The sequence below is a fragment of the Pristiophorus japonicus genome, unplaced genomic scaffold, assembly GCF_044704955.1.
Source record: "Pristiophorus japonicus isolate sPriJap1 unplaced genomic scaffold, sPriJap1.hap1 HAP1_SCAFFOLD_311, whole genome shotgun sequence".
In the NCBI taxonomy this organism is placed as follows: Eukaryota; Metazoa; Chordata; class Chondrichthyes; family Pristiophoridae; genus Pristiophorus; species Pristiophorus japonicus.
In genome coordinates, this window is record NW_027252900.1 from 463,413 (window position 1) to 479,858 (window position 16,446).

A 16,446-nucleotide genomic window follows, 5' to 3' on the forward strand; every position below is an offset into this window, starting at 1 on the left:
TGACCCTTACCCTGAATAAACAGTGACTCTGTACAGTTAGTGAGTGCCCCTTACCCTGAATAAACAGTGACTCTGTACAGTTAGTGAGTGACCCTTACCCTGAATAAACAGTGACTCTGTACAGTTAGTGAGTGACCCTTACCCTGAATAAACAGTGACTCTGTACAGTTAGTGAGTGACCCTTACCCTGAATAAACAGTGACTCTGTACAGTTAGTGAGTGACCCTTACCCTGAATAAACAGTGACTCTGTACAGTTAGTGAGTGACCCTTACCCTGAATAAACAGTGACTCTGTACAGTTAGTGAGTGACCCTTACCCTGAATAAACAGTGACTCTGTACAGTTAGTGAGTGACCCTTACCCTGAATAAACAGTGACTCTGTACAGTTACAGTGAGTGACCCTTACCCTGAATAAACAGTGACTCTGTACAGTTAGTGACTAACCCTTACCCTGAATAAACAGTGACTCTGTACAGTTACACAGTGAGTGACCCTTACCCTGAATAAACAGTGACTATGTACAGTTAGTGAGTGACCCTTACCCTGAATAAACAGTGACTCTGTACAGTTAGTGAGTGACCCTTACCCTGAATAAACAGTGACTCTGTACAGTTAGTGACTAACCCTTACCCTGAATAAACAGTGACTCTGTACAGTTACACAGTGAGTGACCCTTACCCTGAATAAACAGTGACTATGTACAGTTAGTGAGTGACCCTTACCCTGAATAAACAGTGACTCTGTACAGTTAGTGAGTGACCCTTACCCTGAATAAACAGTGACTCTGTACAGTTAGTGAGTGACCCTTACCCTGAATAAACAGTGACTCTGTACAGTTACAGTGAGTGACCCTTACCCTGAATAAACAGTGACTCTGTACAGTTACAGTGAGTGACCCTTACCCTGAATAAACAGTGACTCTGCACAGTTAGTGAGTGACCCTTACCCTGAATAAACAGTGACTCTGTACAGTTAGTGAGTGACCCTTACCCTTAATAAACAGTGACTCTGTACAGTTACAGTGAGTGACCCTTACCCTGAATAAACAGTGACTCTGTACAGTTACACAGCGAGTGACCCTTACCCTGAATAAACAGTGACTCTGTACAGTTACAGTGAGTGACCCTTACCCTGAATAAACAGTGACTCTGTAGTGTTAGTGAGTGACCCTTACCCTGAATAAACAGTGACTCTGTACAGTTAGTGAGTGACCCTTACCCTGAATAAACAGTGACTCTGTACAGTTAGTGAGTGACCCTTACCCTGAATAAACAGTGACTCTGTACAGTTAGTGAGTGACCCTTACCCTGAATAAACAGTGACTCTGTACAGTTAGTGAGTGACCCTTACCCTGAATAAACAGTGACTCTGTACAATTACAATGAGTGACCCTTACCCTGAATAAAGTGACTCTGTACAGTTAGTGAGTGACCCTTACCCTGAATAAACAGTGACTCTGTACAGTTACAGTGAGTGACCCTTACCCTGAATAAACAGTGACTCTGTACAGTTAGTGAGTGACCCTTACCCTGAATAAACAGTGACTCTGTACAGTTAGTGAGTGACCCTTACCCTGAATAAACAGTGACTCTGTACAGTTAGTGAGTGACCCTTTACAGTTAGTGAGTGACCCTTACCCTGAATAAACAGTGACTCTGTACAGTTAGTGAGTGACCCTTACCCTGAATAAACAGTGACTCTGTACAGTTACACAGTGAGTGACCATTACCCTGAATAAACAGTGACTCTGTAGTTAGTGAGTGACCCTTACCCTGAATAAACAGTGACTCTGTACAGTTAGTGAGTGACCCTTACCCTGAATAAACAGTGACTCTGTACAGTTAGTGAGTGACCCTTACCCTGAATAAACAGTAACGCTGTACAGTTAGTGAGTGACCCTTACCCTGAATAAACAGTGACTTTGTACAGTTACACAGTGAGTGACCCTTACCCTGAATAAACAGTGACTCTGTACAGTTAGTGAGTGACCCTTACCCTGAATAAACAGTAACGCTGTACAGTTAGTGAGTGACCCTTACCCTGAATAAACAGTGACTTTGTACAGTTACACAGTGAGTGACCCTTACCCTGAATAAACAGTGACTCTGTACAGTTAGTGAGTGACCCTTACCCTGAATAAACAGTGACTCTGTACAGTTAGTGAGTGACCCTTACCCTGAATAAACAGTGAATCTGTGCAGTTACACAGCAAGTGACCTTACCCTGAATAAACAGCGACTCTGTACAGTTATACAGTGAGTGACCCTTACCCTGAATAAACAGTGACTCTGTACAGTTGCACAGTGAGTGACCCTTACCCTGAATAAACAGTGACTCTGTACAGTGACACAGTGAGTGACCCTTACCCTGAATAAACAGTGACTCTGTACAGTTAGTGAATGACCCTTACCCTGAATAAACAGTGACTCTGTACAGTTACACAGTGAGTGACCCTTACCCTGAATAAACAGTGACTCTGTACAGTTAGTGAGTGACCCTTACCCTGAATAAACAGTGACTCTGTACAGTTAGTGAGTGACCCTTACCCTGAATAAACAGTGACTCTGTACAATTACAGTGAGTGACCCTTACCCTGAATAAACAGTGACTCTGTACAGTTGGTGAGTGACCCTTACCCTGAATAAACAGTGACTCTGTACAGTTAGTGAGTGACCCTTACCCTGAATAAACAGTGACTCTGTACAGTTAGTGAGTGACCCTTACCCTGAATACACAGTGAATCTGTAGTTAGTGAGTGACCCTTACCCTGAATAAACAGTGACTCTGTACAGTTAGTGAGTGACCCTTACCCTGAATAAACAGTGACTCTGTACAGTTAGTGAGTGACCCTTACCCTGAATAAACAGTGACTCTGTACAGTTAGTGAGTGACCCTTACCCTGAATAAACAGTGACTCTGTACAGTTAGTGAGTGACCCTTACCCTGAATAAACAGTGACTCTGTACAGTTACACAGTGAGTGACCTTTACCCTGAATAAACAGTGACTCTGTACAGTTAGTGAGTGACCCTTACCCTGAATAAACAGTGACTCTGTACAGTTAGTGAGTGCCCCTTACCCTGAATAAACAGTGACTCTGTACAGTTAGTGAGTGACCCTTACCCTGAATAAACAGTGACTCTGTACAGTTAGTGAGTGACCCTTACCCTGAATAAACAGTGACTCTGTACAGTTAGTGAGTGACCCTTACCCTGAATAAACAGTGACTCTGTACAGTTAGTGAGTGACCCTTACCCTGAATAAACAGTGACTCTGTACAGTTAGTGAGTGACCCTTACCCTGAATAAACAGTGACTCTGTACAGTTAGTGAGTGACCCTTACCCTGAATAAACAGTGACTCTGTACAGTTAGTGAGTGACCCTTACCCTGAATAAACAGTGACTCTGTACAGTTAGTGAGTGACCCTTACCCTGAATAAACAGTGACTCTGTACAGTTAGTGAGTGACCCTTACCCTGAATAAACAGTGACTCTGTACAGTTACAGTGAGTGACCCTTACCCTGAATAAACAGTGACTCTGTACAGTTAGTGACTAACCCTTACCCTGAATAAACAGTGACTCTGTACAGTTAGTGAGTGACCCTTACCCTGAATAAACAGTGACTCTGTACAGTTACACAGTGAGTGACCATTACCCTGAATAAACAGTGACTATGTACAGTTAGTGAGTGACCCTTACCCTGAATAAACAGTGACTCTGTACAGTTAGTGAGTGACCCTTACCCTGAATAAACAGTGACTCTGTACAGTTAGTGAGTGACCCTTACCCTGAATAAACAGTGACTCTGTACAGTTACAGTGAGTGACCCTTACCCTGAATAAACAGTGACTCTGTACAGTTAGTGACTAACCCTTACCCTGAATAAACAGTGACTCTGTACAGTTAGTGAGTGACCCTTACCCTGAATAAACAGTGACTCTGTACAGTTACAGTGAGTGACCATTACCCTGAATAAACAGTGACTATGTACAGTTAGTGAGTGACCCTTACCCTGAATAAACAGTGACTCTGTACAGTTAGTGAGTGACCCTTACCCTGAATAAACAGTGACTCTGTACAGTTAGTGAGTGACCCTTACCCTGAATAAACAGTGAATCTGTACAGTTACACAGCGAGTGACCTTACCCTGAATAAACAGCGACTCTGTGCAGTTACACAGTGAGTGACCCTTACCCTGAATAAACAGTGACTCTGTACAGTTTGTGAGTGACCCTTACCCTGAATAAACAGTGACTCTGTACAGTTACAGTGAGTGACCCTTACCCTGAATAAACAGTGACTCTGTACAGTTACAGTGAGTGACCCTTACCCTGAATAAACAGTGACTCTGCACAGTTAGTGAGTGACCCTTACCCTGAATAAACAGTGACTCTGTACAGTTAGTGAGTGACCCTTACCCTGAATAAACAGTGACTCTGTACAGTTACACAGCGAGTGACCCTTACCCTGAATAAACAGCGACTCTGTACTGTCACACAGTGAGTGGCCCTCACTGTGGACTATCGGGGCAGTCTCCTCGCTCCCTACCTGTGCATGTCTGCGAGTCGAGCCAGGATCCGTGCGGCGTTGCTGAAATTCCGGTTTTTCTCATAGTATCTCCAAAGCAAGTCCATGTAGCGAACCTTGTTCTGATCGTGTTTTGCCATCCGTACCAAATAGGGTTCAAGGAACGGGGAGTTCACCTGCACAGGAATGGTATGTCACAGAGCGGCAACACAGAGTACACCCAATGCACACAGACACTGAGTACACCCACTGACCTGGTACACACAGACTCCGAGTACACCCGGTACACACAGACTCCGAGTACACCCGGTACACACAGACTCCGAGTACACCCGGTACACACAGACTCCGAGTACACCCGGTACACACAGACTCCAAGTACACCCGGTATACAGAGAGTACTCCCACTGATCTGGTACACATAGACACCGAGTACACCCAGTGAACCGGTACACACAGACACCGCTCCGCACCTGGTATACATACACCCCCTCCCCCACTACAGTATACACATACCCCCACCCACTACAGTATACACATGCAACCCCCCCCCCCCCCCCCCCCCCCGGGGTATACACATATCCCTCCCCTCCCGATATACATATACCCCTCCCCCGGGTATACACATATTTCCACCCCTCCCCTTCCTGGTATACACATACCCTTCACCCGGGTATAGATATATTCCCCCCCCCCCATTTCAGTATACACATACACACACCCGCCACCCCCCGGGTATACATATGTTGCCCCCTCCCCCTATAATACATAACACATCACCCCGCCCCCCCCCCCCCCCACCCAGTATACACATTCACCACCCCCACCCCGGTATAAAGTACGGTGGAGAATTAAAAAGGAGGGAGTAAGAGGGCCAAAGAGAGAATATGAGAAAAGATAAGCGAGTACCTTAAATGGGAAGACAAAAGTCTTTTATAAACATGAATAGTAAAAGGGTGATAAGAGGAAGGGTGGGGCCGATCAGGGACTAAAGAGGAGATGTTGTGGAGGCAGAGGGCATGGCTGAGGTACTGAATGAGTCCTTGGCCTTGGTCTTCACTGGAGAGGAGGATGGTGCCAATGTAGCCAAGGAGCAGGCAGTGGTGATACTGGCAAGGATAAAAGCAGATAAAGAGAAGTTCTAGGGTAGTGGAAAAATCACACGGTCCGGATGGGAGGCATCCTTGGTTACTGAGGGAAATTGCGGAGACTCTGGCCACAAGCTTCCAATCATCCTTGGATCTAGAGGGTTGTAAATGTTACACCTAAACAAGGAGAGAGGGATAAACCCAGCAATTACAGGCCAGTCAACCCAACGTCCAAGGTGGGGAAACCTATACAGACAATAATCCGGGACAAAATTCATCGGCATTTGGAAAATTCTGGACTAATAAATGAAAGTCAGCACGGATTTGCTGAAGGAGAATCATGTTTGACTAACTTGATCGAGTTCTCTGATGAAGTAATGGAGAGGGTTGATGAGGGAAGTGCGGTTGATGTTGTGAATATGGACTTTCAAAAGGCGTTTGATAAAGTAGCACATAATAGACGTCAGAAAATTAAAGGCCAAGGGATTAAAGGGACAGTGCAGCGTGATGTAAAGTGGACTGACAGGAAAGGGAGAGCAGTGGTGAATGGTCGTTTCTCAGCCTGGAGGGAAGTACAGAGTGCTGTTTCCCCCCAGGGTGGGTATTAAGGCCACTTCTCTATCTGATATATGTTGATGACCTGGACTTGGGTGTACAGGGCATCATTTCAAAGTTCGCAGATGACACAAAACTCGGAAATGTGGTAACAATGAGGATAGTAATAGTCTACACGAGGACAGACACAGACTGTGTGGTTGGGCTGGGGGGGGTCAGGGGCCAGGGATCGGGGGTCAGGGGTCAAGGGTGCAGCTGGGTGTTGTTATCTGGAAGGGATTGGAGTGACAATGAGAGTGTGCAGCCGTTGCTACAGAAAGACTGGCTCCATCAACAGTTCACCGCCTCCAGTGCACCAGTGCAGCCTTCGGCCTCCTGAGGAAAAGTGTGTTCGAAGACCAGGTCCTCAAATCTACCACTGAGCTCATGGTCTACACGGCTGTAGTAATACCCGCCCTCCTGTATGGCTCAGAGACGTGGACCATGTACAGTAGACACCTCAAGTCGCTGGAGAAATACCACCAACGATGTCTCTGCAAGATCCTACAAATCCCCTGGGAGGACAGACGCACCAACGTTAGCGTCCTCGACCAGGCCAACATCCCCAGCATTGAAGCACTGACCACACTCGACCAGCTCCACTGGGCAGGCCACATTGTTCGCATGTCAGACACAAGACTCCCAAAGCAAGCGCTCTACTCGGAACTCGTCCACGGCAAACGAGCCAAAGGTGGGCAGAGGAAACGTTACAGGGACACCCTCAAAGCCTCCCTGATAAAGTGCAACATCCCCACCGACACCTGCGAGTCCCTGGCCAAAGACCGCCCGAAGTGGAGGAAGTGCATCTAGGAGGGCGCCGAGCACCTCGAGTCTCGTCGCCGAGAGCATGCAGAAACCAAGCGCAGGCAGCGGAAGGAGCGTGCGGCAAACCAGTCCCACTCTCCCCTTCCCTCAACCACTGTCTGTCCCACCTGTGACAGGGACTGTGGCTCTCATATTGGACTGTTCAGTCACCTCAGGACTCATTTTTAGAGTGGAAGCAAGTCTTCCTCAATTCCAAGGGACTACCTATGATGATGAGACGCTGGACTATGGGGGAAGAGATGTTGAAGGAGAACAGTGAGTTCAACTGTAGCAAACAGAGGCCAAGGTGCTCACACTTCATGCGCAGTCATGCAGGACGGCATTTCTGAGCGGGCACTTGTAAATTATTCCGATTGGTCAACATAAAGAGAAACAGAGGGACCTTGGAGTGCAGGTCCACAGATCCCTGAAGGTAGCAGACAGGTAGATAAGGTGGTTAAGAAGACATATGGAATACTTGCCTTTATTAGCCGAGGCACAGAATACAAGAGCAGGGAGGTTATGCTTGAACTGTATAAAACACTGGTTAGGCCACAGCTGGAGTACTGCGTGCAGTTCTGGTCACCACATTACAGGAAGGATGTGATTGCACTGGAGAGGGTGCAGAGGAGATTTACGAGGATGTTGCCAGGAGTGGAGAATTTTGGCTATGAGGAAAGATTGGATAGGCTGGGGTTGTTTTCCTTGGAACAGAGGAGGCTGAGGGGAGACCTGATTGAGGTGTATAAAATTATGAGGGACCTGGATAGAGTGGATAGGAAGGACCTGTTTCCCTTGGCAGAGGGGTCAACAACCAGGGGGCATAGATTTAAAGTAATTGTGGGGAGGTTTGGAGGGGATTTGAGGAGAAATTTCTTCACCCAGAGGGATGTGGGGGTCTGGAACTCACTGAAAGGGTGGTAGAGGCAGAAACCTTCACCACATTTAAAAGTACTTGGATGCGTACTTAAAGTGCTGTAACCTACAGGGCTACGGAGCGACAGCTGGGAAGTGGGATTAGGCTGGGTAGCTCTTGGTCGGCCGGCACGGACACGAATAGCTTCCTTTTGTGCCACACATTTCTATGAGCGGTTACCAGCAGTCGGGAGCTGTGCTGTGGTTACACACCTTTCCAGCTTTGCCTCAGTACCTTACCTCCAGCAGCTTGTCAGTCAGGTCAGCCTGGATCAGCCAGTTAAACAGGGCGATGTTGAAGAGCTCATCTGTGGACCTCTGGGAAAGTTTCAGCATTTGTTCAAACTGGGAAAAAGTGAATAGGGTTAAAATAATATACAAACCTCACACACACCCTATAGCAGACAACCTCACACACACCCTGTAGCAGACAACCTCACACACACCCTATAGCACAGACACCAGATACCCTATATATAGAATTATAGACCAGTTAGCCTGACATCAGTAGTGGGGAAAATGTTGGAATCAATTATTAAAGATGAAATAGCAGCACATTTGGAAAGCAGTAACAGGATCGGTCCAAGTCAGCATGGATTTATGAAAGGGAAATCATGCTTGACAAATCTTATGAATTTTTTGAGGATGTAACTAGTAGAGTGGACAAGGGAGAACCAGTGGATGTGGTGTATTTGGATTTTCAAAAGGCTTTTGACAAAGTCCCACACAAGAGATTGGTGTGCAAAATTAAAGCACATGGTATTCGGGGTAATGTACTGACATGGATAGAGAACTGGTTGGCAGACAGGAAGCAAAGAGTCGGGATAAACGGGTCCTTTTCAGAATGGAAGGCAGTGATTTGTGGGGTACCACAAGGTTCAGTGCTGGGACCCAGTTATTTAAAATATACATTAATGATTTGGATGAAGGAATTGAATGTAGTATCTCCAAGTTTGCAGATGATACTAAGCTGGGTGGTGGTGTGAGCTGTGAGGAGGATGCTATGAGGCTGTAAGGTGACTTGGACAGGTTAGGTGAGTGGGCAAATGCATGGCAGATGCAGTATAATGTGGATAAATGTGAGGTTATCCACTTCGGGGAAAAAACACAAAGGCAGAATATTATCTGAATGGTGACAGATTAGGAAAAGGGGAGGTGCAACGAGACCTGGGTGTCAAGGTATATCAGTCATTGAAAGTTGGCATGCAGGTACAGCAGGCGGTTAAGAAGGTAAATGGCATATTGGCCTTCATAGCGAGGGGATTTGAGTACAGGGGCAGGGGGGTCTTACTGCAGTTGTACAGAGCCTTGGTGAGGCCTCACCTGGAATAGTGTGTACAGTTTTGTTCTCCTAATCTGAGGAAGGACATTCTTGCTATTGAGTGCAGCGAAGGTTCACTAGACTGATTCCAGGGATGGCAGGACTGACATATGAGGAGAGACTGGATCAACTGGGCCTTTATACACTGGAGTTTAGAAGGGTGAGAGGGGATCTATAGAAACGTATACGATTCTGACGGGATTGGACAGGTTAGATGCAGGAAGAATGTTCCCGATGTTGGGGAAGTCCAGAACCAGGGGTCACAGTCTAAGGATAAGGGGTAGGCCATTTAGGACTGAGATGAGGATAAACTTCTTCACTCAGAGAGTTGTTAACCTGTGGAATTCCCTGCGACAGAGAGTTGTTGATGCCAGTTCATTGGATAGATTCAAGAGGGAGTTAGGTATGGCCCTTATGGCTAAAGGGATCAAGGGGTATGGAGAGAAAGCAGGGAAGGGGTACTGAGGTGAATGATCAGCCATGGTCTTATTGAATAGTGGTGCAGGCTCGAAGGGCTGAAAGACCTTCTCCTGCACCTATTTTCTCTGTTTCGATGTGTGGCCTGCCCGATGCCAGGGTATCTCGAGGTGGTTGGAGAGGAATTGGGGAACAAAGGGGGAAGTTGGAACAAATGGCATGGGTAGGAGCAGGGAGGAGGTCCTGCTCAGGGAGCATCAGCAGTTTGGAGCTAAATTAAAAAGAACCTTGAGGGGAATAACCTCTGGATTATTGCACCAGCCACGTGCCAATAGGCAGTGATAATTCAGAAGAATGAGAGGTGATCTTATCGAAACGTATAAGATTATGAGGGGGCTTGACAAGGTGGATGCAGAGAGGATGTTTCCACTGATGGGGGAGACTTAGAACGAGGGGACATAAGCTTAGAATACGGGGCGGCCCATTTAAAACTGAGATGAGGAGGAATTTCTTCTCTCAGAGGGTTGTAAATCTGTGGAATTCGCTGCCTCAGAGAGCTGTGGAAGCTGGGACATTGAATATATTTAAGACAGAAATAGACAGTTTCTTAACCAATAAGGGGTTATGGGGAGCGGGCGGAAAGTGGAGCTGAGTCCATGATCGCATTAAATGGCGGAGTAGGCTCGAGGGGATGTGTGGCCTACTCCTGCTCCTTATGCTCAATCGTCCAAGAGAATTAACCCATGGCTGAAGGACTGGTATGGGAGAGAGGTGTTCCATGTAATGTGACACTGGCACGTGTACTGGGACAGGAAGGTGCACCAATGAGACTGATGCCCCTTGAACCAGAATGGGACCCATGTCCTAGTGACAAGGGTAAATAGGATGGTGGCGAAGCCTGCAAACTACGAAGACGGGGGCAGGATCTACAAGAAATGAAACAAGCCTAAATATTTCTTTTTTATTCGTTCATGGGATGTGGGTGTCACTCGCAAGGCCAGCATTTTCTGCCCATCCCCAATCGCCCGAAATATAAATGAAGTCGGCAAGGACAGCCTAGGACAAACAAAACTAGGTGAGGACATAAATGGCCGTGGATAAAGTTATAGGACAGGAGTGTGACAATGGTTAAAAACAGACACACACACACACAATGGTTAAAAAGGAGTTAAACTGTCTGTGCAGCAATGCACTGGGTATCCGTGGGAGAGCATTTTGGTGCTAGTGATCATAATTCAGTTAGATTTTGGGTAGTTCTTGAAAAGGACAAAAATAGACCAGGAATAAAAGTTCTCAATTGGGGGAAATAAAACAGGGGAACTGGAGGCATTAATACAGCGATTCGGGCAAATGTAACCCCGCTATTCAAGAAAGGAGGTGGAGAGTAAACAGGGAACTACAGGCTGGTTAGCCTGATGTCAGTCTTCGGGAAAATGCTGGAATCCATTGTTAAGGAAGTGGTATCAGGGCACTTTGCCTAATCATGTTTTGATTTTCGGAGTCAACACAGTGTTATGAAAGGGAAATCGTGTTTGACAAATTTATGAGAGTTTTTGAGGATGTAACTAGCAGGGTAGATGAAGAGTAATCAGTGGATGTTGTATATTTGGATTTCCATAAGGTATTCGATAAGGTACCACATGAAAGGTTCATGGGGTTGGATGTAATATAGTAACAGATTGTATAAATGCAGAGATTAGACAAGCGTGTAGCAAAGGCAGAGTGGTTTGAATGGGGGATTTTAACTTCCATATAGATTGGGATAAGCAGACAAGCACCTTCAGAAAGGTCGTGAATTTCTATGACAATATGCCCTCGAGGCAACAAGGGGACATGCCATGTTAGGTTTCGTAATGAGCAATGTCAGATTTAGTTAACAGCCAACTGTGCGTGAACATTTATCCAATAGCAATCATAACGTGATCGAGTTCAACATAGCGTTTGAAAGGGAGAAATGCGAAACAGGTACTAACATTCGAGGTTTAGAAAAGGCCGACTTCAACAGGCTGAGACAGTGACTCCAAGTACACTGGGCAAATTTGTTCATGGATAAAATGCAGTGGGGGTAGTATATTAGCATGGATAGAGGATTGGTTAACTAACAGAGAGTCGGGATAAATGGTTCATTCACTGACTGGCAATTAGTGGGGTGCCGCAGGGATCAGTGCTGGGACCCCAACTATTTACAATCTGGAAGAAGGGACCGAGTGTAACGTAGCCAAGTTTGCTGACGATACAAAGATGGGAGGAAAAGCAATGTGTGAGGAGGACACAAAAAACCTGCAAAAGGACATAGACAGGTTAAGTGAGTGGGCAAAAATTTGGCAGATGGGAGTATAATGTTGGAAAGTGTGAGGTTATGCACTTTGGCAGAAAAAAATCAAAGAGCAAGTTATTATTTAAATGCAGAAAGATTACAAAGTGCTGCAGTACAGCGGGACCTGGGGGTACTTGTGCATGAAACACAAAAGGTTAGTATGCAGATACAGCAAGTGATCAGGAAGGCCAATGGAATCTTGGCCTTTATTGCAAAGGGGATGGAGTATAAAAGCAGGGAAGTCTTGCTACAGTTATACAAGGGATTGGTGAGGCCACACCTGGAGTACTGCGTGCAGTTTTGGTTTCCATATTTACGAAAAGATATACTTGCTTTGGAGGCAGTTCAGAGAAGGTTCACTCAGTTGATTCCGAGGATGAAGGGGTTGACTTATGAGATAAGGTTGAGGAGGTTGGGCCTCTACTCATTGGAATTCAGAAGAATGAGAGGTGATCTTATCGAAACGTATAGTCACCCACCCACCCTATACAGACACACACACACACCCTATACAGACACACACACACACACCCTATACAGATACACACACACACACCCTATACAGATACACACACACACACCCTATACAGATACATACACACACACCCTATACAGACACACACATACAGACACACACACACACCCTATACAGACACACACACACACCCTATACAGACACACACAAACCACAAACACACCCTATACAGACACACACATACCCTATACAGACGCACACCCTATACAGACACAGACACACACACCTTGTACAGACACACACACACCCTGTACAGACACACACACCCTATACAGACACAGACACACACACCCTGTACAGACACACACACACTATACAGACACACACACACTATACAGACACACACACACCCAATACAGACACACACACACCCAATACAGACACACACACATCCTATACAGACACACACAAACACACCCTATACAGACACACACAAACACACCCTATACAGACACACACACACCCTATACAGACACACACACACCCTATACAGACACACAAACACACACCCTATACAGACACACACACCCTATACAGACACACACACCCTATACAGACACACACACACCCTATACAGACACACACACCCTATACAGACACACACACACCCTATACAGACACACAAACACACACCCTATACAGACACACACACCCTATACAGACACACACACACCCTATACAGACACACACACACTATACAGACACACACACACACCCTGTACAGACACACACACACCCTATATCGACAAACACACACACACTATACACACACACACACACACACACCCGATACAGACACACACACACCCAATACAGACACACACACATCCTATACAGACACACACAAACACACCCTATACAGACACACACACACTATACAGACACACACACACCCTATACAGACACACAAACACACACCCTATACAGACACACACACCCTATACAGACACACACACACCCTATACAGACACACACACCCTATACAGACACACACACCCTATACAGACACACACACCCTATACAGACACACACACCCCCTAGACACACACACACACACCCTATACAGACACACACACACCCTATACAGACACACACACACTATACAGACACACACACACACCCTGTACAGACACACACACACCCTATATCGACAAACACACACACACTATACACACACACACACACACGCCCTATACAGACAGACACACACCCTATACAGACACACACACTATACAGACACACACACCCTATACACACACACACACCCACACCCTATACAGACACACACACACGCCCTATACAGACATACACACTATACAGATACACACACACACCCTATACAGACACACACACACACACCCTATACAGACACAGACACACAGACACACACACTATACAGACACACACTATACAGATCCTATACACACATACACCCTATACACACATACACACACACACCCTATACACACATACACACACACACACCCTATACAAACACACACGATACACACACCCTATACAGACACACACACACCCTATACAGACACACACACACCCTATACAGACACACACACACTATACAGACACACACACACTAACTATACAGACACACACAATACACACACACACTAACTTTACAGACACATACAATACAGACACACACTATACACACAGACACTATACAGACACACACACACTCACTATACAGACACACACACACCCGATACAGACACAGCCACCCTATACAGACACACACACACTATACAGACGCACACACTCCCGATACAGACACAGCCACCCTATACAGATACACACACACTATACAGACACACACACACCCACCCTATACAGACACACACACACACACTATACAGACACACACAAACACACCCTATACAGACACACACACATCCCCTATACACACACCCTATACAGACACATACCCTATACAGACACACACACACATCCAAAACAGACACACACAAACACACCCTATACAGACACACACACACCCTATACAGACACACACACACCCTATACAGACACACAAACACACACCCTATACAGACACACAAACACACACCCTATACAGACACACACACCCTATACAGACACACACACCCTATACAGACACACACACACCCTATACAGACACACACACACCCTATACAGACACACACACCCTATACAGACACACACACCCCCTAGACACACACACACACACCCTATACAGACACACACACACCCTATACAGACACACACACACCCTATACAGACACACACACACCCTATACAGACACACACACACACACACACACACACACTATACAGACACACACACACACCCTGTACAGACACACACACACACCCTATATCGACAAACACACACACACTATACACACACACCCGATACACTCACACACACCCTATACAGACACACACACACACACCCTATACACACACACCCACACCCTATACAGACCCACACACACCCTATAGACACACACACACGCCCTATACAGACAGACACACACCCTATACAGACACACACACTATACACACACACACACCCACATCCTATACAGACACACACACACGCCCTATACAGACATACACACTATACAGATACACACACACACCCTATACAGACACACACACACACACCCTATACAGACACAGACACACACACACACACTATACAGACACACACTATACAGATCCTATACACACATACACCCTATACACACATACACACACACATCCTATACACACATACACACCCTATACAAACACACACGATACACACACCCTATACAGACACACACACACCCTATACAGACACACACACACCCTATACAGACACACTATACAGACACACACACACTAACTATACAGACACACACAATACACACACACACTAACTTTACAGACACACACACACACTATACACAGACACTATACAGACACACACACACTCACTATACAGACACACACACACCCGATACAGACACAGCCACCCTATACAGACACACACACACTATACAGACGCACACACTCCCGATACAGACACAGCCACCCTATACAGATACACACACACTATACAGACACACACACACCCACCCTATACAGACACACACACACACACTATACAGACACACACAAACACACCCTATACAGACACACACACATCCCCTATACACACACCCTATACAGACACATACCCTATACAGACACACACACACACACTATACAGACACACACACACACTATACAGACACACACCCTATACAGACACACACACATACCCTATACAGACACACACACACACACCCTATAGACACACACACACAATACAGACACACACAAACAATACAGACACACACACACACACACTATACTGACACACACACACCCTATACAGACACACACCCTATATAGACACACACACCCTATATAGACAAACACACACACTATACACACACACAGACACACCCTATATCGACAAATACACACACACTATTCAGACACACACACACACCCTATACAGACACACACACACCCACACCCTATACAGACACACACACCCACGCCCTATACAGACACAGACACACACCCTATACAGACACACACACACACCCCCTATACAGACACACACACACACACACTATACAGACACACACACACCCTATACAGACACACACACACACGCCCTATACAGACACAGACACACGCCCTATACAGACACACACCCCTATACAGACACACACACACACCCCCTATACAGACACACACACCCACACTATACAGACACACACACACACCCTATACAGACACACACCCTATACACACACACACACTATACAGACACACACACCCTATACAGACATACACACACACACCCTATACACACATACGCCCTATACAC

At 46.1% G+C, this 16,446-nt stretch overlaps 1 protein-coding gene across 1 annotated transcript in view; it reads right to left on the minus strand.

Moving 5' to 3' along the window:
* LOC139249388 (nuclear pore complex protein Nup155-like) overlaps positions 1-16,446 on the minus strand; it is a 400,538-nt gene that overhangs the window by 56,329 nt on the left and 327,763 nt on the right. Inside the window, exons 12-13 of the mRNA XM_070872384.1 lie at positions 8,172-8,276; positions 4,552-4,706 (exon numbers count right to left, since the gene is read on the minus strand). Of these exons, the coding sequence (XP_070728485.1) occupies positions 4,552-4,706; positions 8,172-8,276 (260 nt within the window). The remainder of the gene's footprint in view (positions 1-4,551; positions 4,707-8,171; positions 8,277-16,446) is intronic.